General features: G+C 39.1%; 1 protein-coding gene across 8 annotated transcripts in view; it reads left to right on the top strand.

Moving 5' to 3' along the window:
• Positions 1 to 24,542, top strand: part of KIAA1217 (KIAA1217 ortholog) — a 339,766-nt gene that overhangs the window by 242,394 nt on the left and 72,830 nt on the right. For all 8 annotated transcript variants that reach the window (XM_030445014.1, XM_030445023.1, XM_030445015.1 and 5 more), the window contains 3 exons: positions 2,183 to 2,378; positions 17,585 to 17,783; positions 23,089 to 23,182. In XM_030445014.1, the coding sequence (XP_030300874.1) occupies positions 2,183 to 2,378; positions 17,585 to 17,783; positions 23,089 to 23,182 (489 nt within the window). The remainder of the gene's footprint in view (positions 1 to 2,182; positions 2,379 to 17,584; positions 17,784 to 23,088; positions 23,183 to 24,542) is intronic.

The raw sequence follows: 24,542 nt of genomic DNA, 5'->3' as shown, positions 1-24,542 counted from the left end.
TTGCTGGGATTGGTTTCATCTGCACATTGACAGAACACGCTGGGCAACTGCAGGGATGAAACTTCCCCATTGCTTCTGGTAATGAAGTATCCTCTTACTGCTTAAATATGCACCTGTTCATACGTGTCAGTACTAGATACATGCAACTGCATGTCTCAAATGGCACATGGGGATACAAATGAAAGAGAAATGAGAAAAGCAAAAGCAGATTTATCTTAAAGAAACAACAGCAGTCCCCTTCCTAACAAACTCTGAAGTGGAACACTTTTTTGTAGTCTTTTTGTTACTTTTTTTTTTTCATCCTGTTTTATTTTTAGTAATTTTACTTTTTTTTCTAGAAAGTGAGAAAAACGTGCCTTTTAGCTCCCTAGTAATGGATACATATAGACAACTTATTAATCAGTACAAGGAACTAAAAGCTGCAGTAACTTGGCTTGGTAGTACTCCTACTGTAATATGCCTGTGTAAATAAAATACTACGGCAGTGATGGTTCCAAGCCATTTTGGAAATCTGAATGAAGAAGTACTGACTAATCAAATTCTTTCCCTGTGTTTGCAGGTCACTTGTCACCTCTGTAAGTTTTCAGGCATGAGTCCTTGTATTTACAAGCTGCAGATTACTGCTGACTATGTCAGAGGCACTTCAACGCATACTTTAGTTTGCTGAGAACAAATACTGTTGGCTTGAAGTCCTGCAAAAATTAAGTGCTCTTAAACAACTTCACTGCAAGACATTGGATAATACCTAATATTTCACTATTAGCATTTCTGAAGTGAGAACTTCTGGAGGATTTAGCTTACTTGTGAGGTATTTCTAATTCCTTGTAGTTTGTGAGCAACTGCACAAGTTGGCAACAGCAGGCCTCTATAGCCAACTAATGAAAATCTAGTAAAAGTTAACGTTCTTTATACTTTCGAGGTCCCATAGGGAATATTGTGTGATGCATGCTATTGCTGCAACAAGTTCACCTCATTTCACTTGAAAAACCACTGAAGAAACCACATGTCAGCAAGATAAGTCATCTTACCTTTCCAGAAAGAAGAAAAAATGTTTTCTGGATTTTGACAGCATCTTCAAACCTAGAGCTGAAGTTGTTTTACTTCAGGGGATTTCTAATATACTAGCATCTGACCTTAAATGACAGGGAAGAAGAAAGTTTATGTTTCATGACATCTTGTGCTTGGTGCTGATTATAGGCCTTTATAAAGTTCATATTTACATACTGGTTTTGAAACAGAGTAAGCTTACTTTGCTTTGAATTTGTGCTTGTACGATGCCTGTTCTACTTTGTTGTGATACAGACTTTGTTTGAGAGACTGGAAAATTATTTGTCCAAAGTAATAGTAACATCTGGTTGGGGGAGTTTTACTAAGTAATGTTGATTGTGCTTCTTAAAGCAACTGCTTTTTGTAGGAAGCACTTAAAAAAGTCAGTTACAATTAGCAAAAAAAATCAGGATGTTGTATCTCCTATTATTCAGGATGTTGTATCTCCTATTGAGTGTGTATTTATAAGGAAGATCTTACAGTGAAGTAAACAGAAGTGTGTAAATGAAACCATCTCTCTTCTCTCCTCAGAGAGTTGACTTTTTTCAGATACTGTGTTTAGCAGGTTACTAGTATGATTGTACAGTAAAAATCATACTTAATCTGGTCAGCTAATGAATACATTTCTGATTTGTGTTAATGCAGCAAAAAGCAAAATAATAATTTGTGATTTCAGCTGGAAATGTTGGATGACTATTTCAGCATTGCTGCATGACCTGTATCTTTCATAGATAGGACAGCAGAATGTACTGAGATTCATAGCTTACAACTACATCAAAATAATACTTTTCAGGGGATTTTTCTTAGTAAACTTGTCAACATAAGAGTGTTTGTGTGTACATGCCTATGCCATAGTGCTTGCTTGAGCACCAAGGAATGACATTACCATACAGCTACTCAGCACATCTTGTTCTCAGGATTTTGTTAACAGCAAAATTTGCAGTGTGGATGTACAAACATAAAAACAGTAGCAGAATATTCAAGGACACTGTTGTCCTAAGTAACCTACACAGAAGTGACATTCAGCATACCAGTATTTGCAGAAGTTTGGACTTTTGGACTTCTTCCTTCTTTTTGTTTTTCTCCTTTATATTCCAGTTTCAGTAGGCCAATAATGAAATGCTCTGTTTTGCAGACTCGAAGCCCAAAGCTGTCTCAGAGCCCACAGTCCAATTTGGGTGACCAGGCAGAACACCTCTCTGAAGCATCTGCAGATTCCTTAGAGGCCATGTCCGAGGGTGATTCTCCAACCCCCTTTTCAAGGGGCAGCCGCACCCGAGCAAGCCTTCCTGTCGTACGCTCAGCAAACCAAACAAAGGAAAGATCACTGGGTAAGATCCTGCTTCAGTCCTTCTCCTTTCTGCAGCCTTTGTGCACTTAAAACAGTCTTTAGATAGCTTGGATTTTAAAACTAAAGACTTTGGTAGCACATTATTTTTAATGTCAGATTGTTCTTTGGAAATGAGCTCAGTATTATGCACTGTGTAGCTTGAGGAAATGCTGAAATTATTTTGAGAAGGTCTGAAAGCATGCTGGAAACATGGTAGACCAGGAGAAAGATGCAGGCTCTGATGTGAAATACTGAATAACTGTTAAAACCCAATATATTGCAAACACTTTTTGTCAAGCCTGCACACTATGTGGCAGTGAACACAGTACAAGGTTTCACTCTCATTTTCAGACAGGAGACACAAGGGTTCATCTCTTTGAAGAGATGCTCTCTTCAAAGACTGAACTGGCTGGAAGGAAGCTAGAGATATTATTGCCTGACAGATTCAGCTCTTAGTGAAAAGCTTTGGTATTTCCGTGGCCTTCTGTGGCTTTCCAGGCAGAGGATTTTAATGGATGTGCTGACAGAGATTCCCTTTACTTTGGGACAGTGCCCTTCCATATGCTTGGTAACATGGGTGATATGTTAGCACAGGTGGATGACTGTGCTTCCTGAGTTCTTTCCATATCTAAGGGTTGCATTAAGCCCAGCTGTGAACCAGAGCTCCTTTTATAAATGTGGACTTTATCCTAGAGGCTGCTCTCAACTGATGGATGGTACAAGTAAAAGCTGGTTTTTTTGAGGGAAGACACCAGAGGGCAGTTAAAGTGCTGTGAGAAGGCAGTATTAACTCGCATGCGGGTTGCTGAGGAAGGCAAGTTTTACTCACAAGTAATAAACTGCAATGTTAATTTCCTGTAGACTCATCTCCCACCATACAGAGTGACATAAACTGAAGGTTGGGCTGTAAGTCATACCATGCTTGTAAGCTTGTCACAGTGGTTTACTTGTTCTTCAACAATTTAAGACCGTTTCTGTCAAGAGCACTATGATATCTGAAAAACACAATAAATGAGAAGGAAACAAGGCTGGAAGTGGTCTCACCCATCCCCAGAGCTGGCAAGGGCAGAGCAGTGGAGCTTGGAACAAGGGGCTGATCCATGCCCATACCATCTCACAGAGCAGCACAGCCACCTTCCCCAAAGCCCACTGAGCCACCAAATGTGTCTGTCCCTTTGGGGAGAAATTTCAAAGACTCCAACCTGAACAAAACTTTTTGGTTCAAAGGTGTTTTAAGAGCAAGTGTGTGGCACATGTATGTTCACTATACCTGCAGAGGATACAGTATGTCACTGCTGGCATGGGCATCTTCAGTATGGCTTGCTTCACCTTGAGATTTTCTGGAAAACATGTATTTGCTTCAATGTGATATCAAGTGAATTGGGCCTTTGCAGGTTCCCATGTGACTTGCAGTCCATCCTCACCACATGGGTTTCATCTGGCACTCAGCAACTACCCCAGGGCACGTAGGGTATCTCAACTCTGAACCTCTGTTTCAGATATGAGCTGTGAATTGTTGAATGGCTTTCAAGAAGCTTTTTGTTGTCATTAAAAGGATGGCCTGTTATGAAACTGTACTTTGTGCAATATTTTCTTGCCCCAAAGGTGAGATAGAAACAGCTTTCTCATTGTTAGAGTATACACCTGAAATTGTGGAAGTCTTCTGGAAAAGACTTAAGTGCACTACAGATCACTACAAATAAATCTTTAGGTTATAGGAGGGGCTGTACTGGATTAGACCAAAGGTCCACCTGGCCCAATATTTTGTCCTCAAGAGGGACCATAGGCAACTAGTCTAGGCAAGAGTCAGAGCAGAGTAAGGATATGTCTGTGTGAGCCTTCCCAAGTACTTTACCGCCTTCAAGCTATCTTTAGCGTAGGGATTTCGTGGTTATGGTTTCTGCTTGTATAGTAACCCTCAAGAGATATTTCCTCCAGGTATTTGTTCAGTCTCCCTTTGAACTCATGTAAATTTTTCATATCCACAACAGTGCAGTTTTGACTTTGGCAGCAACCTTTGTTGGTTTACTTCCCAACCCTCTCTTTTTTCTTGCTTTGTTTAGTATTTGCTTATCTTCTCTAAGTTAGTGTCATGCCCCCTTGTCCTTGTGTTGGAAGTGACAGCAAACATCAGATTGCTATCCGATTCCCCCGGGGCCATCTCTTATTTTGTAGGGCTGTCATTTCCCTCAGGTCATCACTGATTCCTTGCCCAAAAAGCATCCCAGACATTTGATTATCACTGTTGCCCTTCTTTGCATTTTTTCCAGTTTGAAACTAACTTTCCTGAGATGAGAAGATGGGAGCTGCAGACGCTCACTGTCGTCCACTCTTAAACCCTATTTTTTGCACCTTTTGCATGTACTGCAATGTGTTGTCCAGGTCCTGATGGGGGATGGTCCAATGAAGATGTATCATCTGATTTAATTTCCAGGATTTCAGGCCTTGTAAAGCACCCTATCTTAGCCTGTCTTTCCTATACTAGTGATCAGACCTTGGCTTATCCCATTGTGAATAGAAAAAATGTGGGAGGGGATGGAGTACAAAGCATTTGAGTTCAAAGTTTTTAGATTGGAAACTGGAGCAAAATAAGTATTTTTCCACTTGCATTGCAGGAGAGGTCACAGCTACATGTGTGGCTTAAAGGATCATTATACTAGCCAAATAGGAGGTAATATATTGTCATCACCCTTCAGTCAGTGTTTCCAGGTTGTTACCAGAACTATTAATAGCAAATAGTTTGTTTTAAAATGTAGTGTAAAAATTATTCTAAAATAGTTCTATATTAGATTATCATACTTCAATGCATTTCTTTTGTAATAATGCCCTTTTCAGTCTTTTCTGGTACTATTCTAAGTACACCATAAGCAATGTTCTGAAATTCTAATTTTGAGAATCTTGACAGAGCATGGCCCTGTTAGGATGGGTTTACTTCTGGCAGTACAAAGGGAGCGTTTATATTTAAAAACCTAGTAACTGTTTATAGCTTCAATTTTAAAAGTGTCATGAAAATATTTCTGTTCACATGATTTTAAACAAACTATCATGACCTCCCTTCCCATATCTGTCACTTTTTAAATTTAATCTAATTTAAATGCAAACTATGTTTTGATCCTCATCTATCATAATTTCAGTGAGGAAAATTACCAACTTTTGTGAGTTTTTATTAATTTTACATTTAATATCTAAATGGCATTGTTTTAAAAATAAAGACTTTTTTTTTTTTTTTTAAACTCTAATTCTCCTGTAGGTTTCTATTTTATTAACTACATATGAGTCTGTTTTAAATTGTGGTCTGAATTAACATGGACCTGGAGAAGGAATAGTGGTAATGCATTTTGGCTACCCCAACATCATGGTTTTGTCAGTCAGGACTAATCTAATAGGGCAAGGTATTCTGTCATACAAGACCCAGAAAACAGTAATCCAGTTGTGGGCCCATTTAAAATTTCAGCCACAGCTTTCAAAACGAAGGTCTTAGCCTTTCTTGGCTACGAGGTCCATCAGAAATCAGCACTTGTCTCATTAATCTGCAGCCTGGAGACAAAGTGAGATATTAAAACAAATTAATTCACTGTGGCAAGGGAAAATGAAATGTATTTTAAATTATCTATTTGAAAGCTGGGAGTTTTTCCAGTGTGATAACTGTGGGAAAAAAATTATCTAGCAAAACTGTCAGAGCAAGAATCAGCTGAAACCTGGAAAGTGCTCAAAAGCTTTCAGCAAACTTCCCTTGCAATTTGCCTGGAGGAAGCAGAACCTGACAAGCACCCAGCGAGGTTACACCAGCAGCCAGGCTGTGCCCGTGCTGCACCTCCCTGCTCTCTCTGCTCTGCTGTCTCTGTAACGAGATGAGAATTAACAAATATTTTCTCTCTTGGGGCAAATCTGTACAAACTGGGGGCCTGATCCTGTGTGAGGCCAGTGTGAGTGCTGGCATCGTCTGCAGTGGCTTAACAGTCAGGGAGGTTGAAGTGAAGGGTGTGATGACAGCCTCTGACTGCAGTGACAGCTGTAGGTGCTCCCTACAGTGCAGTTGGGATTAAGGAAGAACTTGGTATTAGGAGAGATTTCAAAAAATGCACAAAGAGTTGCGTTTGAGAGGTCACTGAGGAGGATGAAGCCACATGGCTCAAGGGCAGCAGGCACCTTCTCTGGGTGTGCCAGCCAGGGTGCTCAGCCACCACAGTCCTGAGGAACAAGGAGCAGAGGATGACTGGGCTCCTCACTAGAAAACCTGTGCCTAAAATTATGTGGCAGGGAAGGGCCAGATGCAGAGGGCCATCTCTGCAGAGATGTCTGATCCTGCCAACATTTGCATTTCATTTGTCTTTGGAGGGATTACTCGGAAGACTAAAATTATACACATGCTTAAGGATTGGCATGGGGGAAATCTTAAACCATCATGGAATTTTCTGAATATTATTTGTTAACTCCTCAACCCCAAATTTTAGCAGGCATAAATTTTAGTGTCTTGCCATTTTCTATGGAAATTATGTTACTGATTGTAATAGTACCACCTGGATCTTCTGTAGCATTTCTTGCAGGTTTCTCAGAGCCTGTTAGAAAGTCAGGGCCATGGTTACCACTTTGCACACAGGGAAACTTTAGCAGATAGAGGGATAGTGACTTCGTTGCTGTCACCTGATGATAGAAACAATTCTCTTTGTGTGTGCATGCCAGGTACTGTAAGATTTAAACAGAAAAATATTAACATTAAATGTAGACTTATATATTATATTGTTGGCAATTAATTTTTATTTAGTATTTATGATCTAGAAATTAAAATGGGCATGTTAAGTCAGGCAGAAAATGTGTGAATGGCCACAGATTTTGTAAGAGAAGCCTGTGATTTGTTAGCAGTGGTACTGCCCTCTCAAAGTCCTCAGGGCATGATTCGAGCCTAATGAAATCAGCAGGATCTTCAGTTTAATTCATGGGAGAGGAATTCCCTGGGAACTGTATTTCAAGTTAAGGCTGAGTATAACTTTAATGTATTCAGTCATTTTAAAGAAATTTTCCCTATCTTGTCTTTTTACAGTGCATGAAAAGCAGCCAAAATGCAAAAAGGTCATGTAAATATTTGCTGTCATGGTCAGATACATTAGTGTGGGCTGGCAGGTCTGTAGAAAAAACAGCCTAAAACAACTAGTTCCAATTACTGAATCGAAACACAGACCCTAAGAAATTATAGTATTCTAAGGTAACAGCAGTTTTCCTGTTCAGCTTTTCTGGACTTTACCTCCTTTCACATTTCTTTAAATGATAGCTGAATTTTTTGAACTTGGAATGAAAAATAATCCCCCCTTCATGCCTGAAATATTTTGCATCAAAAGAGGAAAAGAAGGTAAACAATCATGTTGTCATATGGTAGTTTTTTTCTGTTTAATTTTTTGTCCCTACATGATTTGTAAAACACAGCTTTATAGAAGAGTGAAATACACATCTTCCCAGGCTGGCTCTCATGCATTCAATTATTGTTTACTTAACAGATTCTTCTTCCTCCAAGGGGGTGTCTTATGTGAAAAACATTTGAAAATGCCTGGAAAAAAAATTGTTTCAAAAACCAAAATCTTATTTGGGACACACTGTCTCAACAGAAGCACATGCTGTTTGCCACTAAAAAGCTGCTAAGCAGTGTATTTTAGAGGCTGTGTCACACAGGAGCTGAATTTGACTCCATTGCAACAGGCTGTGTCAGCATGGATCCAATGGGCTCATTGCAGTGACATTGGAGTAGATGTTCAGTGTACTAAATAAAAATATCAGCTATGCAAGTCTGTATCTGTTACTGCTATATCTGTTAAATATTTCTGAATGCAGTATTCTTATTTTTCACTGCAGTAGTACCAAAGTAAAAATGGGACCTCTCTGTATACATAGTGAGAAAGTACTCCTGTTGCAGGACCTATCAACATGAATAAAACAGAATGAAAAGTGACAAAGGAGAGGTAGAGTTATTAGGGTCCAAACTCATAAAATGAATAAATCTATGTCAAGGTGGCAGTGACTTTCTTCTATACCACAAATCATGCCCACAGAGAAGGTGCAATATATGTCCTGCTCTACCACAGATTCTTATTGTGAGTTAGCAGCAGCAATTTGGTCTTTCAGCATTTGGTGTCTGCTGGAAGAGAGATCTGGCAGCTGCAATAGCTTGTGCAGGCCAAAATACTCTTTGGGGGAAAGGCAGGAGGCCAGATGGAGCTGTCCCAGAGGTCATATCTGGCACAGGAGCTATCACTTTGACAATTTTGATCTAATTTTCACGTTAGGTAAAAATTTGTAAGTCTACCTCTCATACAGTGTCACACAAACACCAGACCCTTCTGTTTACACATGGGCATGCAAAGAAAAAAGTCTATTGCAATTCCATGCATTGAAAGTAGTGCAAGATTCTGGCCAGAGAAATGTAGTATTAGCCTGTCCCTCAGCACAGTCTATTTAGGATTTGCTGCCAGTGCTGACAGCAAGTCTCTGAATGAGGACAGCTCTTGGATTTAGTCATTGTTCCCAGTACTGTTTATATATTTAGGTAGTGATTCTAATGCATAGTTACTATGCTGGGCCTGAGTTCAGGTTCTGTTCTCAAATGTTGTCATCTCTGTGATATTATAAAGGGTGTCTCAGAGAAGGGCAAACAAGCTGGAGAACAAGTCCTGTGAGGAGAGGTTGGGGGAATTGAGAATGTTCTGTTTGGAGAAGAGGACGCTGAGTGAAGACCTTATTCCTCTCTATAATTACCTGAAAGGAGGTTGTAAGTAGGTGGGTGCTGTCCTCTTCTCTTGAGTGAACAATGATAGGACTAGAGGAAATGGCCTGAAGTCACACCAGGGGAGGTTTAGACTGGATTTGAGGAAGAATTTCTTTACTGAGAGGGTAGTTGGGCATTGGAATGGGCTGCCTAGGGAGGTGGTGGAATCACCATCCCTGGAGGTATTAAAAAAATATGTAGATGAGGCATACTCTAGTGGGTAATACAGATATTGATATATATATATTTAATCGGGGAGTGGGGGGATGTTGATAGTTGGGCGCGATGATCTTAGAGGTCCTTTTGAAAAGTCACAGTTCTGTGATTCTGTGTCTCTTGGTGTCTCTAGCTCTCTTTTGCACTTTTGGCTGTAGAGAGCCCTGTTTTAATAGGGTAAGAAGATAGTCACTGCATCAGAGTCTTATTGATACCCTGGTGATTAAGATTTTCTCCTGGGACACGAGGGGCAACAGGCTGCACGACTCTTAATATGCGAGCCCTTCTGGATATGTTTTTAACTACTCAGTTGTTTCATAAAAGAGAGGCACTAGATACAATTGCTTCTACCCAGTTACCTTCTGTTTTCAATAGGCTCTCTTGTGGGTATGAGGGCAGAACAGTGGATGTTGTTTATCTTGGTTTTAACAGGCCTTGCATAGCCTCATCGTAGGCACATGGTTCGGGGACATATGGGTGGCTTTCAAGGTGAGTAGGCCTTAAAGCTTTAAAGTCTAACTGGCAGCTTGGTGGCTTCAGTGGCCTTATTCAGGGGGTGGACTCTGGGGTCAGTAATTTTTCATATCAGCAACCAAGATGCTGGAATGGAATGGAGCATCAGAAAGGTCAAGTCTGTCATTAAGTTTGGGAGTGCTTTCAATATGTTGAAAGGTCAGCTGGCCTCTCGCAAGGGCCCTGGAGAGGCAAAGGAGTGTGCTAGCAGGAACTTGATAAAGGTCCACGGAGATGAATGGTGTCTGTCAGAGTAGCGCTGTGTGACAACATGGGCAGGGACAAATTTGCTTGAGAGCAGCTTCACAGAGAGGACTTAGGGCCTGACAACAAGGTGACTGTGTTAGCAGCATGTCCTTGTAGCAGTGAAAACTTCATAGCTGGCTTTAGGAAAAATATAGCCTGCAAGTCACGGGAAGTTATTATTCCCCTCAGCATTTCTGAGGTTGTACCTGGAGCATTATGTCCAGATTTTGCTCCCCAATAGGAAAGAGATAATGACAAACTGGAATGAGCCCAGCAAATGGCCTCTTGGCATTCTTCTCCTTACCCATGCTAACTCAGGTCAGGCATCTAAGATCCTGTTTAATGTAGGCCTTAATAAGTAAACAAAAAATCATATTTCCTGTTAGGTGGATTTCTGGTGTGATGTTGTAAGGAGCTCTACCCTTGTATGATGATGGCTCAGCCCCTAAACTTGGTACAGACAGTAGTGAACTCTAGAAGTATTGAAGAGAATTTCTGCAGTCACTACAGACGGTTTGATATATGGAGCAAAACTAGAAAGTCATCCATGGCCTATGTGACTTTAATGCTCCATAGCTATGGAGTGTTACAATGGTGATATTCTGCCCTTGAACACAGAATTTCTACATGGTTTAGTATAAAACCAGCGTTTTTAAAAATAGTCACCTCTCAAGTAATGTGTGTTTGAGACAGTTGATTTATATAGGAAGAGAAAATAGAATTGGGTAGAATCTCTCTCTCCCTTTTTGTGTGTATTCAAGAAGAAGAATACATATTCCAAGAAATTTAAGTGATGGTTTTTTGTCGTGTTTTGCTATTGCACCTTTAAAAATTACTAACAAAAATGCCCCTATGTAAAATACTTGCTTATGTGTCTTTGGTAGACACATCCTCTGAAATTTTACTAGTCAACCTAGTGCCTTTGGGTGGGAGCTGGCTGGACACAGCTTACTGGCTTTTTCAAAGGTCATGGGCTCAGCTTCTGGTGAACAAAAACAGTGCAGCTGCAAGAACCTGAGCAGGTATGGCCTGAGCCTGTTCCTGTGTGGTATTCTGATTTTACTATATTGACTTGGTGACTGGAGTAAATGCAGCATGGCAGAGGCTATGGGCCCGATGAAAAATAGCTCTGGTACACATGAAATTTCCAGTTCATCTCTGTGCTGCTCAGTTGTCATTTAATGTTTATATTTTGTCATTGTAATGAATACCATAGAATTTTTATGTTCTTCTAAGTTAACTGACATTCTTTTGTCAGTTAGGAATATGCAAAAGTCATCTTGCTGGTCAGCTGAGCTGTTCTGGCAAAAGCAAAGGTATAGATGCAGTTATGGTCCAAAAGTCATCCTGCCAGAACATTTTTTTCCACTGGGAGGACTGGGTTAAGCTGTAATGTTCCCTCAGACTTTCTAAATGCTAGAAGTAGCTGTGTGCACATGATGGACTTGCTGACATAGGTATACAGACAAAGTTGTCTTTTGGCAATAGGCTACATCATAGGTTTTATCTGTAATCAGATAGGACAAATACCAGTTTTTCTTTAGGTAAAAAAGTGGTCCATTTTCATTTTGGTTTGATTTCTTTTTCTTCTTAGCGAGCTGAATGAATATGTAAAAAAGTGCTAGTATTTGAGTGAAAGTTAAAAATCTTCATGTCTTGCAACACTTTGGTAGAAGTTTTGTGTAACTACTGAACTTTCTATGTGATTTTCCATTAGATAACAAACCTATTGCAGAATTACAGAAAATCACTGTAAAAAGCAAAAAAGGATGAAACTGCAGTAAGAAGCAGTACTAAATTAAACAATTTCTGGTTTTATTTTAATCATTATCAGTTTAATATCTTGAGCAAAACTCTTCAATCTATTCCAGAAAAAGATTATATGAAATAAGTAATTGTTTTTATTTTATTAAAATATCTTCTTTTAGACTTTCTTAGTACTTGAAGACAGCTAAGGATACTTACAGACATTTTCTTAGTGTGGAGAACAGATTATGAGCAGGGAGTAGCTAATGATAGCTAATAAAACAGCTTCAGGCTAGAAATACCACAAGGATCATGGCCATGACATCAGACTAAAATGTGTGTGGTGAAATGGGAGAGTCAGGTCTTGAGGATGTGGAAAATAAGAACTACATATTGAGGAATTTCTTCCACACTGTAAAAGTTGTTACTGTAATAAACTTGTGTCTGCATAACTTTTGCAGAATTTGGTGATAAGGAGACCAACAAAGTATTGTGTCTGTTCATGTGGAGTCTGGGAGGAGGAGAAAAATATATCCTATGCTAACCTCACAGTCTTATAAATCACATTGAAAAGAAATGAAAGAAACATTGGAAGGAGCTTGATATTTTCATTTTTAAAAATGTAAATGGTGAACTGGATTTTGAGGAAATGCTTAGCAGTTTTTATTGTGAACCCCCCTGAGTTGTCCTGTGGGGTACCAACAAAAATAGCTATCATCAAGATTTTTAAAGTTATCTTCAGGTAAATTTGATGTGAGACATAACTAATGATTTTTCATAAGTGGGAAGAAGAAACAAGGGTGGATTTTCTTGCTTTTCCTTGTTGACATTGCTGGTGACTTCACTTGGAGGGAAAGTGCAGACAGAGCTGGTGACTCAATGGATACAAAGTGGAAGATCAAGCTAAACCAGCATGAAAAGACAAAGGTTGTCCATCATCTCAGATATGAATAACTGATGGTTAGGTAAAGAGTGGAACAAATCTAATACCAATTTTACCAAACTCTTAACTCAGCATTGTTATTTAATTCAATTTTCAAAATATAGCCCAGGCTGATTTCTGACAGTTCTCACTGCTTTTCCTCACCATATTCTCTATATTTCTTCACCTTAGAATACAGTTTTCATTGCTAATTGATCTGATTTGCTGTTGCCTTCACGTTTTAATCTTCTAATTAATCAGTTTGTAAGGATGATTCCTGTTCTGTAAGCAAAAGTGAGTTGTGATTAAAGCTCTCCTAAGCAACTAAGCTGCCCAACACTGAGGTCATTGTTAGCAATATAACCACAATAACGTGGTGCTTAGTCAGGGTTAGGTCAGCACTGCATATTAAATAGAGGTGTTGAGAGGTGTGAGCTGGGTGGTATCATGCTGCCTGCACAACAGTAGCTTTTGCCATAAGGAGTAAACCTTTGCCAGTTACAACTAGGGAGTGATGATCTTGCTGGCATGGGCAAATACTGAGCCATTTTGGTTATGTAGCTCCTGGCTCTAAAGCCAGCCTACCTCCCACAAGTTCAGTATGGTTCACCATTATGCTGTGTGGGCATGTCCTCAGCTGCCAAGTAGGTTTTACAGCCCAGCAGTCGTGTCTTGCCATGCATCTAGTGGGTCTGCATGAGCTGCAGCCTCTAAGCCCAGCACTGGTGGGCTCAGTGTGTGCAAGAGGCACAGCCTATGTAAATCAGGCTGACAGTGGATTCTTCATTGCACTGAGTTGCATTTCATGTACACTGTCCCTGAAAGAAATGATGAAATATTTTACAAGGCTTTCTGTCACTGACCCATTGGTAAAGGGGGAAGCAGAAAGTCTTTTGACTTTAAAAGAGCTCTGTATGCAGGGGTGGAAAGGGTGATCATGTGATGTGTTCGCATGATCATCATCAGATCTGAGTTTTATGCTTGTAAACTTTTTTTTGAATGAGTCCTTTCACCTCTTGGGTGTTTAATTTCCCCTACTATAAAACATACCTTTCTGCTGACAGGAAAGTTGTGAAGCAATTTGTAAAGAGTTTCTGAGGCCTGGCTTGCACATAAATGTTTTCTGCTCTTGCGGGTGTTTAATGCTGTGGCCTGTTGGCCATAGGGTGAAGAACAATCAGAAATTCCAGGAGTATCTCTGAAACTAAGTACACCAGCATGACAAAGGGGATGGCTGAACATCACAGTTTGCCTTGCAGCTGCAGGGAAGCTAGCAGTATTTGGGAAGTATACCACCACCCAGGAGTGACAGTCATGGTGTTGTCTGACTTGCACCTTTGAAGCAGCTGCATGGGGTAGTTTTCTCATGCATGTTGATTTTCATGCCTTTATTCCTGAAGTAGCAGAGCATTTCTCAGTATTTGGGTTGTTTTAGAAAACTTGGCACAATCTTCATGTTTCAGGTAAATCCATTGTAACAGAAGCATGAGTGCAAGAAGGGGCATCAGGGTACCTGGAGACATTAACATCCATTGCATTTAACTTTCTTTCCAGCACCTTTGCTGGCATATGTGCTGTGCCCTGGCAAAAGCCATGCCTGAGTTATATTCTATTACTTCTTGCTTTAATTCTCCATGGGAGTAAATTTTAAACTGAAGCTAAAACAAACTTCAGAGCTCCAGCAGCTTCCATGAAGTTGGGCCTTTAGGTATTGCCGGTGTTCAGCGATTCAGCTGAGCAGTGTGTGGGAGAAAAGTAACATCAATGGCTTAAAGAAATGGATTTATAGTCTCTCTATTCTGTCATGCTGAAATGGGATTTTTAGAAGTGAGCAGTTAGTTTTGTCAAGTAGGCTATGCCCTAAAGCATTGCTATATCATGATACAGATCAGACAACTCAAGAGGAAAGGCAGTAGGTTTTTTTAAGGGCAGATGATTTAAGGGAAAGTAAAGAAAAAATCATTTATTGTGCCTTTGAAAATGTCTTTTCCCCGTACAATGAGATTGTGACAAAACATTTCTCTGAGTTTTATGTTAAGGCTGTCTATTTTAAGGCATGATCTTTTTGGATAACATGCATATTTGCTTTGAAAATGCAAGACCAGAAGACATATGTAACTTTATTTTGGATCAATATTTTGTGGGAGTATCGGAAGACAGGGAGAGTCAAGACTGTTCTGAAATGAGTTAGATTTCTGTATAAGGAAGATTTTTCAACTCTACCATTTATTTTATGTTAATGGTTTCAGTAGCTTAATATTCAGCAAATTTTTAGTGGCCTGAAGTGCAAAACCAGCATTTTCTGCTTTCTGCACTAACTTTTAAACTGCAGAGAGAAGAGTCACGCAAAACTGCAGAACTGATATGCAAAGTCTGGATTTTAAGCCAAAAAATCTTTTTTTGCAATTTAATCCAGGTTTCAAAAGCCAAAATTATAGAAAGTTCCGTATGTTCTTCCTAAGAACTGAAAGCTACCAGAAAAAGTGAATTTTTTGCACATCTTCGAGCAGTAAAGTAAATGTAATTATTACAAACATGTGTACTTAGATTTTTTTTTACAAATATAGTTAGTTTCAGAATACTGAAGACAGTTTAGCTGGATAGAATGTTTGAGCACTAAAAAGCCATTTTTTTCTCAGAAGAACATAAAGGAATAAATTGTCTCAAATCTATGTAAGAAAGGAAAAAGTTTGCAACTCATTAAAAATAAAATTATTAGGAAAGTTCTCCTCAGTCTTTGATAGAAAACTACTCATTTTCAAAAAAACATTTCCAGAGGAAAATGGAAGTTTGTATTAGGATTTATAAAGGATCTGATTACAATCTTAATTTCTTTTAATTTAATCTTTCTTAATGAAAGAAAAAGCATCAGCTCTTGATAATAGTAGGAAAAATTTGTTAACAGCTCTGTTCCATGAAAGCAGCTTAATATTAAATAATGGTTAGGTAATGTTGAGTAGTCTATTTAGAATTCAGAAAAGTTAGCATCTTCTCTAAGTATAAGTATAATTATCTACCCTCTGTTTGTAGGAACATCTGACTGTATATGTGTTCATTCCTCTGTAGTAATTACAGACAAGAGGAACAAAAATAAGGGGAAAGATGCCTCAGATTAAAATGCCTTCTCTTCTTTTCAATACATGCCTTTGTGTTCTAGAACCTTAGGTTTTCCCATTGGTTTTACTCAGAGCTTGTATCTCACCACTGTAAACTGAGCACCTCATTGCTGATGACTTTCAAGTGAGAAGCTGAGTTACCATCTAAGTTTTGTGATTTGCTGAGATTTTATGATGACTGATGGTAACTGCAGTGAGAACCTTGTGTTCCCAACTACTTGTACTGGCCACAGGAGAAAAACATACACTGCAGTTACTCTGGTAAATTCAGTTTGTCTAACATACACTGCCTACTTTTAGCCTACCTCTGTTGGTTACTGGTTGATGTGAAGCCATGGCTGCACAGAATCTACTCAGACCCCAGGTCTGCTTGAAAATGTAGTGAAGACTTTTAGCAGCCTTAATACTGTCCTTCTGCCCTGTGTCACTAGCAATATCCAAACTGGGTGATGTAAAACTGCTTTCATTGTGTATCTCCATGAGCTGCAGTGAATTCAGTGTAGATGTTTCTGTAATCATTAATTCTTGAGCAGATCTGATATTGTTTTCCTTTTCCAAATACTCTGTAGTGGACAGATAGCTTTTGAGCCATTTACAAAGCATTTAGCTGTGTCAGTGCCTCTCAGACAGTTGTTGGAAGCTTCAGTGGTAGTGGTATTTTTACTGTCTTTTCTACATTTTTCCCTCTGTCTCATTCTGAACAGCTAAATGTGTGCAAAGTAGATGCACCAGTATATCTTGGTGGTCACCAAGCTGTAAAGCAGCTTGGCAGAAAAGGATCTGGATGTCCCAGTGGACCCCAAGCTGAATGGTATCCTGGGCTGCACTGGACAAAGTATTGCTGGCAGGTGGCGATCCTTCCCCTCTGCTCAGCATTGGTGAGACCACACACTTCACTGAGTCCCTGGTCTGTATTATTCATGGCTTTTTCCATTATTGCACATCTCACAGCCTCCCATTCCCTGAAAACTGAGAGTTAACTATATAAGAATGGTGGTCTTTTTGTCTTTAGGGAATAAGAATGTGCCTGTTTTGCAATTCAGTATCTAAGATTTCTCACGTTCCTCCCAGAGCGCTAGGGATGACAACAGTGCTGTGAAACTGAAAGGATCCCAAATTGCTCTTGTTTATGTGTGAGATCCCAGTTTTACTCTTGCTAGGGGTTTCACCTGAGGCTTTATACTATATAATGCCAGCAGATTGAATTGCAAATATAAAATTCCTAGTGCTAAAACGAAAATCTGTTTTTTGAGGGTTTGTTGAGTAACTATGCAGCTAAAATACAAAATTTATGTTTAAGGAGCTATAAAAGGATAAAGTTCTTCCTCAGCTGCTTTAAAACAAAGTACCTTGTAATTTACCAATAGCTTCCCCTGCAAAGCAGACTTAGCGTGTTTTGGATGTTTCATTAGCCTTCTTAAGGTAAATTTCTGATTTATCAAACTGAAGAACAGTAGTAGGCTTCTCAGCAAACTGCCAGACTGGGGCAAGCATATTTATGTAATCATACCCCCGTTCTATAATCTGTTCCAATAGTGTGTTGAAAGGGAAAATATTATATGTGCTTTACAAGTAAGGAGGGATGTGATTTTTGTTGTCTCATGGGTTTGGTCTGTGTTCCACATAGAATTTGAAGCCCAGATCATTAATGTGCACTGAAGAATATGTAACTTACTATTTTATTTTTCTTGTAGGTGTTTTATATCTTCAGTATGGAGATGAAACAAAGCAGTTGAGGATGCCAAATGAAATCACAAGCACAGACACAATTCGTGCCCTTTTTGTAAGTGCCTTTCCCCAGCAGCTGACAATGAAAATGCTGGAATCACCCAGTGTGGCCATTTACATCAAGGATGAGAGCAGAAACATATACTATGAGTTGTGTGATGTGAGGTAAGTAAACATGGAATTGCAGCTGTTGGGTTTTGGGTGGTTGTTTTTTATGTTTGTGGTTTGTTGGGGGTTTTTTGGAGTACACATACAGAATAGAAGGGAGTGGATCTGATAAGTATGTGACAGAGGCCTGATACATAAAGGCATGTTCAGTGGTGTCTGACACTGCTTTAAACTGTAGGTTCAGTATCTGTTGCATAAGCCATTGATAAATGCCTCTCCTTTCTCAGATAATCATATGGTACGTGCAGGTTTATGTATTTAATATTTTATTGACTTTTACTTGAGACATAAATATTTAAACTACAGAATGCAAAAATAATATTTACAGAAAAACTGTTGTTTTCCTTTGCTTGTAGCACAAAGCCTGATTGTTGTGAGCCTGTAGTCACAATATGAATGTCACCAAGGTCCTCACAATAGTGCCAATTATACATCACCCAACACTGCTGAAGATTTGTACCACCAGTGGCCACTGCTGTAGCAGCACCACTACCACCTTCCTGGTTTACGTCAGGATGGAGCAGCTAATGTAGTCAAATCCCTTCACAGATTCAGAGCTTGATCAGTAAATCACCTGGCTAACATCTAGGTGCCCCTTTCTATCCCTTATTTTATGGGAGTGCAGATGTTTAATTAACCATGTTCCTTCAGCCTTGATGTCTGTGCTCTTTGAGCCAGAAGGACCAGGTTCTCAGGATCCCCAGAAAGTCCCAACTCATGCAGCAGCAAAGTTCTCGGGTACATTTCAGACATGCAATGAAATAAGGTGGGCTTTTGTGCCATCCTTTTCAGAAGAAGTTATGAAATAAAAAGAATGGACAGAGGACCACGAATGAAACAGAAAAGGCAGTTCCTCCCTACCAGTCTGCCACTAGTGTAGGAGAAGTATGTGGAAGGAAGAGAAGTGTACTGTCCTCTGCTATCTTGTTTCTTCTTAAGATCCTGCGGCCCAAATGCTTCTCTGCATCATGTTGTAATTAAAAGAGCAAGTTGGAGCTTTTCTAGCCTTGCCATTTCCAAATCCCCCATTCCTCTTCCTAGTCTTTGAACAACACTGCACTCAATTTTCTCACCTTTGTCTTGTTCTCAGGCTATCTGGTGTCTTGTCATTAGTCAGCTTCTTGGATTTCAGTTTCTGAGGGGTCTTATCTTCCTTGCTTTGCAGACTTCCACATCCCTGTTTGGCCAGTGTAATGTCCATGTTAAGACCCACCTGATTTTTTGCATCATCATTTGTCAGGTAGTCAAGTTTCTTGTACCTGAAACAGTCAATTTGCAAGACTGGATCAACTGATTAAATCAAGATAGGGGTTACTACATCTGTTTCCAAATACATTATTGTCAACCATCATGTGGCCCATCTCCTCTCACTTTATCCCTACATCTTCCTTTGAGTTTCAGACTAACAGTTTATGACTTCATCCCCTCCCTGCCCCTGAGAATGTGGTTGTTAATTATCTTAATACCACTCCACCTTTTTTCCCTGGCTCCTATTGCAGGCGTCACTTTGCCAACCTCAGGCCTGGCTGAGTTCAAACATCTGCTTCCTCTGTTCTTATGACTGCTCTGAAGACCATTTCTAGAGGATATCCCTGTGACCCAGCTGACTTCTTCCATAACAAATGTTATGCCACCCTTCTCACATAGGAAACCTCAGCAACTCCAGCATAATGTAGTACAAAGCATGCATTACCAGCTGCATTTTCTCCACCTTTGAATAATTTCCGTAACAATTTCTCTGTTCCTGTTTGGTTTTTTTGACAAGATCTCACCAGTGTCTCCCCTTAGAGAACAGATGAAATAAAATATAATTTTTGTCTTCCTTCAATTACTTTCTTTCTTCCTTGTCTCAAACTGAAGTATTTTCAGTCAGCTCTTTAAGCTCTGCACTTCCCTTGGAGGCTGTCTCATGCTCCTGTGTCTCACCTCCCTTTTTTTTTTTTTACTAACTTGTTACTCTGTTAAAGTGCCTGCCTTTTCATCACAAACTTGTTTCTGTGCCTCTCAACAAAACTGTCCCTGAACACAACATACATTTTCACTTCCCACCCCATCACCTTTCTCTCTTGCACTGAGCAGTCAGTGCACTCATGGGCTGGAGTTTCTTTCTTATGCTGTCCTATACCTGTTTCCAACCTGTCTGTGGTTTTGTTCTTCTAATTTGAGCCTGTCTGTTATTCCCAACTGTTTCCCTGTAATTGCCAAAGTCACCAAATGGCCAGCTTTCGTTAACACCTTTTTTCATTCAGATCTCTCATGAACTTTTAGTGCTTTCTTCTTGAAACTTTGATCTCCCTTTTTTTCATTAGCTGTTCTTTCCTGATTTCTTCCTGTCTCTCTCTTGTCCTCTCAGGTATCATTTGAGAGGTCTGCTTCTTACACATTAATTTTCTAGGGCTTTGTCCTCCTTTCTTTTCCTTGTCTGTACATGTTACCATTATCTTAATCCAATGGTGGATGAGTCTCCTGTTTATTTGTCTTTCCTTACTTAGGATGAGATTCTTCTGTCCAGATGGAGACTTTAACATCCATGTTTCAAGCTGGTTGTGATTAATACTATAATTTGGTATACATGCCGAAGAACCTAGCTGTAGATGTCTTCCCTCTGAATGTCTGCAGTTGGATGACAATTCTTAACTCTTTTGTCCAAAATAAAATCTTGATTCTCTTTTTTCATATAGTCTCATAAACCATTATTTTCAGCCTAGTTTATGTTCTCTTCATTAGATCATCACACATCACACTCATCACATTCCTCCACTTGGTCTTAAATCACTGGGGACAAAGCACTCTCTTTCCACTTAAGTCCATAACCTGGTCCTTTTTTTTTTAAAGTGGTTTAGGGCTCAGCAATCAGTGTAGATTTCCGATTTTTTTTCTGCATGACACCCCTATGATGCAGCTTTTCCTTTCCCACCACGTAGTGAAAAAAACACTCAGATAATTCATTAGCTTTTTAATAGCAACTGCTGTAATTGTCTTTTCTCAGCACAGGTAATCTTGCTCGCTCTTTCTTGTTCCAATGAAGCAACAAAGATAATTCTCCTAGTTTGACAAGCAGATTGTTTCACGTGCATTTTTTTTTTTAATTTGTCCTCTGGCTTTATTTTTTTCATCTCATTAGATATAAACTACTTGTCTTCATTATGAGGGCTCCTCCAATCTATCCCACTTCAACACTACTTTTCATTTCTTGTTCAGTACTAAGTGCCATCTGCTTCCACTTGGTGAATAATGCCAACTTTCATTCTACGTGTCTTTAATTTTCAAACAAGTGAATTCATGCTTTCTCTCAGGCAGCCCTCTAACACACTTGGAAGGCATCCTCTGCAAACATCCACTGCCTTGGTGTCCTTCCCACTATCTCTGTTGTGCTGCCTACCTGGAGCATGCCTGTGGTCCCAGGATGTGTTTATTGCTCCTCTGGCTGAAGAGACTACAGTCTTTTTTATTCCCTTATCAATCTGCAGCTATCCTGTTGTCTTTTTTGTGTCTTCTATTCACCTTGTACACTGGTGAAGAGGTTATTGTTGTATTCAGGTTGTATTCCTGAGGTGTTTATACAGCACACACAGATCAATGAGTCCTTTGAACATGCCAAGGGCATCTGAGAGCTACAGTAATGCAAATAATAGTAATAATAAAAGTACAGTAATGTATACCTGTTATCAGTAATGTTTATCTTAGAATAGCAACAAGAGGTGAAATAGAATTCACTTCAGAGATCAAATGCCTAGTGTTCTGGAGCTTTGCCTTGCAGCAATGTTTTACTTTAAAGTGTCATGTTTCTGCAAGAAGTATTTACGGAGAATGCTTTTAAAACAAACTCCATTTAGTTGAGGTACCATCTCATAGCCATCAGACAGAAAAGAAAGCAGGTTAAATTTATTTAAATTAATAATATTTCAGTTTCTTGAACTGGAGCGAGCTTGCCTTGTGTTGAAAAGAATGTATTTTCCAAGTCTGAGGTAGAAAATGGTAACCAAGACACCGAGTGCAAGTCTCAAAGCAAAAGGGTCATGTGTGCAAGGTGGAAAACAGTTAGTGTTACCATAAATAATAGAAGAACTTGCTGCAAGGTAGCTATTTTCCTATGCAGTCTACAAGTAAACAGTCAAATGCTAAACATCTCATCAAACCAAAATTTTTAAACATAGTGCACTGATCTGTCTCTAAAGCTGTGTGATTTCTGTAATAACCACTTGACATCTACAGCAGCAGCACAAGTTCTGACTAGCTACCCACTCAAAGCAATCACTGCTTGTAATATGACATTGTAAGAAAGAAATTGGACCTGCCCAAGAATCCTTTCCTTCATTTTTAAATGATAATCTTGGTGATTAAGATCAGCTCACTAGACTCGTAGCTGCACCTGGAAGAAAGGAATTCAGTCACATGTGTAAGTAAATTCTTTAGAGATCACTACTGGGAAATGGAAGGAATCCCTGCTTTTAAAGGATGTAAGTGTAGACTGGAAGCTTTGCTACTGATTAAATGTGAACAAGAAATCAACATAACTCAGTGCAAGTGTCTAAACCATAAATTATTGGAAGGTAGGTTTTGAAACAAAATAGAAAACTACTGTCATCTAACTCTATCCTAAATGCAGTAGCTGAAAAAATGAACTTGTCAATGACAAAGTGTTGGGTCCTAATTGAACAACAATACTCTCTTAAAGCTTTCCATCTAAATAATTTCTGTGGTAGTTTTTATAAAAACTTTTGGTTGTTTTTTTTTTTTTTCCAATTCCTATTTTTTTAAAACTTAAACTCCTGTCTCTGTTATAGATAAATTTTAGAGAAAGGACTTAGCCATTACTGAATTTTTGGCTTTTGTGGATTTTTTCAGCTTTGTGAACAAGCTGATAATTAGAATTGTCTCAAAAATAGTTGTAGTTAGAAAGACTAGTTTTCTTTTGATATTCTTCCTTCTTAGAATAGCAAAAATTCATGTGGGCTGACTACACAATAAAACATGTAAATATTAACTAAACCCATTTGAGTGCATTGTAAATGTTGAAGCTCTGTAGTCTTCAAAGTGTTTTCATTCTATGGCAGGATCTTGAAAGAAACTTAACACTAATTTTTATGGGTGTGGAGCTCGAGCAAAAGAATGATACTTCCCATGGGAAAAAGAATCAAAGTAGGCTTTTGTTTGTTTCTGTGTGTCTGAGTTATGGCATTTAGGTTTTTCTTAAAGGTTGGCTGCAAACATACTGTTTGTCTGTTACCTGAAACTTTCAAGCAAGAAAGTAAATAAAACTACTTTCACCTGTTATCATTGCTTGTTCTTTTGATTCCAGGAATATCCAAGACCGATCTTTCCTTAAAGTTTACAACAAAGATCCTGCACATGCGTTTAACCACACTTCCAGAGCTGTCAATGGAGATATAAGGGTAAGTGCTAGTGCTGTATTCATACTCCTCTTTCTTCCAGCTTTTATGTTAAATGATTAAATTGTTGCCTGTAATTCCTACACAACAATTTATAAAATTGAGGGTATGTGTACATGTATACAGAAGAGGGAATTGATAATGCTTACTGTAATGTTTAGCAACTGCTTTGTTTTTCCAGTTACTTGCCCTGAGCATTAACTGTTCTTTTGTTGTCATTTACCAGCATTAAAGCATATGAATCAAAATGTAGCTTTTAATTACTTACTTCAGGACACAGTGCTCAGAGTTCATACAACTTCTTATTGCTTGTTTCCAAACCCTTTGCAGATAAGTTTAGCATGCTGAAGCAATGGACAGCTTGTGCAGTGACTGAGCAGGTGTTCCTAGCTTGAAGTGTATTGGAACACTCTGTCAATTACTATTTCAAATAGGAAATTCTGATGAATACCTGTTATAGTGTAAATGATTTCATCTTTTTTCTAAAATTTTCTACCCCTACTAAACAAATAAATTTGAATTTTTAAGTGAACATTATGTATTGAGAAACTATAGAGAAGGCTTTTGAAAGATACACAGTTTCTCTGTCACTGTCTCTGCCTTTTGCTGGGCTGTTATGTCCCACCTTGATGCTGGGAGGGGAGGAGATGGAGCAGTGTGGTACCCCTTCCACTGTGTTACCCACAGCTTGTGTTGCAGCAGCAGGTGGTGAGATTACATGACCTCATCCCCTAGTCACCCACCCTAGGTCTGTCCTCAGGGAATACCACTGCTGTCCTACCTGCTTTCTGGCTTTTATGTGTGCTCCAAAGCTGATTCAACTGCACAGAAAATTTCCAGTGAAGTGACTTGCTTAATTGTAAATTCGCTTCTTGGTTTTATTATAAATTCTCAGCATGTCTCACTGCTTTATTATTAATATTTCATGTAAGCTCTACTGCTGTTTCAGTAGTTTAGGGTCTCATTATTTTAGAAAGATTGCAACAGTTTATTTACAGCCAGTATTTCAATCACCTCTCATTTATGTACTGCAATTATATAATTGTCCTTTTGATAGGTCAGAAATCTAATTACTTGGGTATTCACACTGCTGCACACACAACACAGACCAAGTAGATGCACTTCAGAGTGCTGTTATGATGGTTTTGAGTGTCTTCTTTAAGGTCCTGAAATTCTTCAGTTCCAGTTAAATTCCTGTAGCAGTAACTGGATATGTCCAACATGTCTCATTCATATTTGAAGGCATGGCATACTATCATTGTGCATTATGACATTAAACTGTGCAACAATTTCACTGTGGCTTTATAAAGTAATGCTATACTGTTCTTGTTCCATGTGCAGTGGATGCTGAATGTATCTACTG

Source organism: Calypte anna, chromosome 2, assembly GCF_003957555.1.
Source record: "Calypte anna isolate BGI_N300 chromosome 2, bCalAnn1_v1.p, whole genome shotgun sequence".
Taxonomy (NCBI): Eukaryota; Metazoa; Chordata; class Aves; order Apodiformes; family Trochilidae; genus Calypte; species Calypte anna.
The sequence above is the reverse complement of the archived record's forward strand: the minus strand, read 5'-3'. Positions and strand labels throughout refer to the sequence as shown.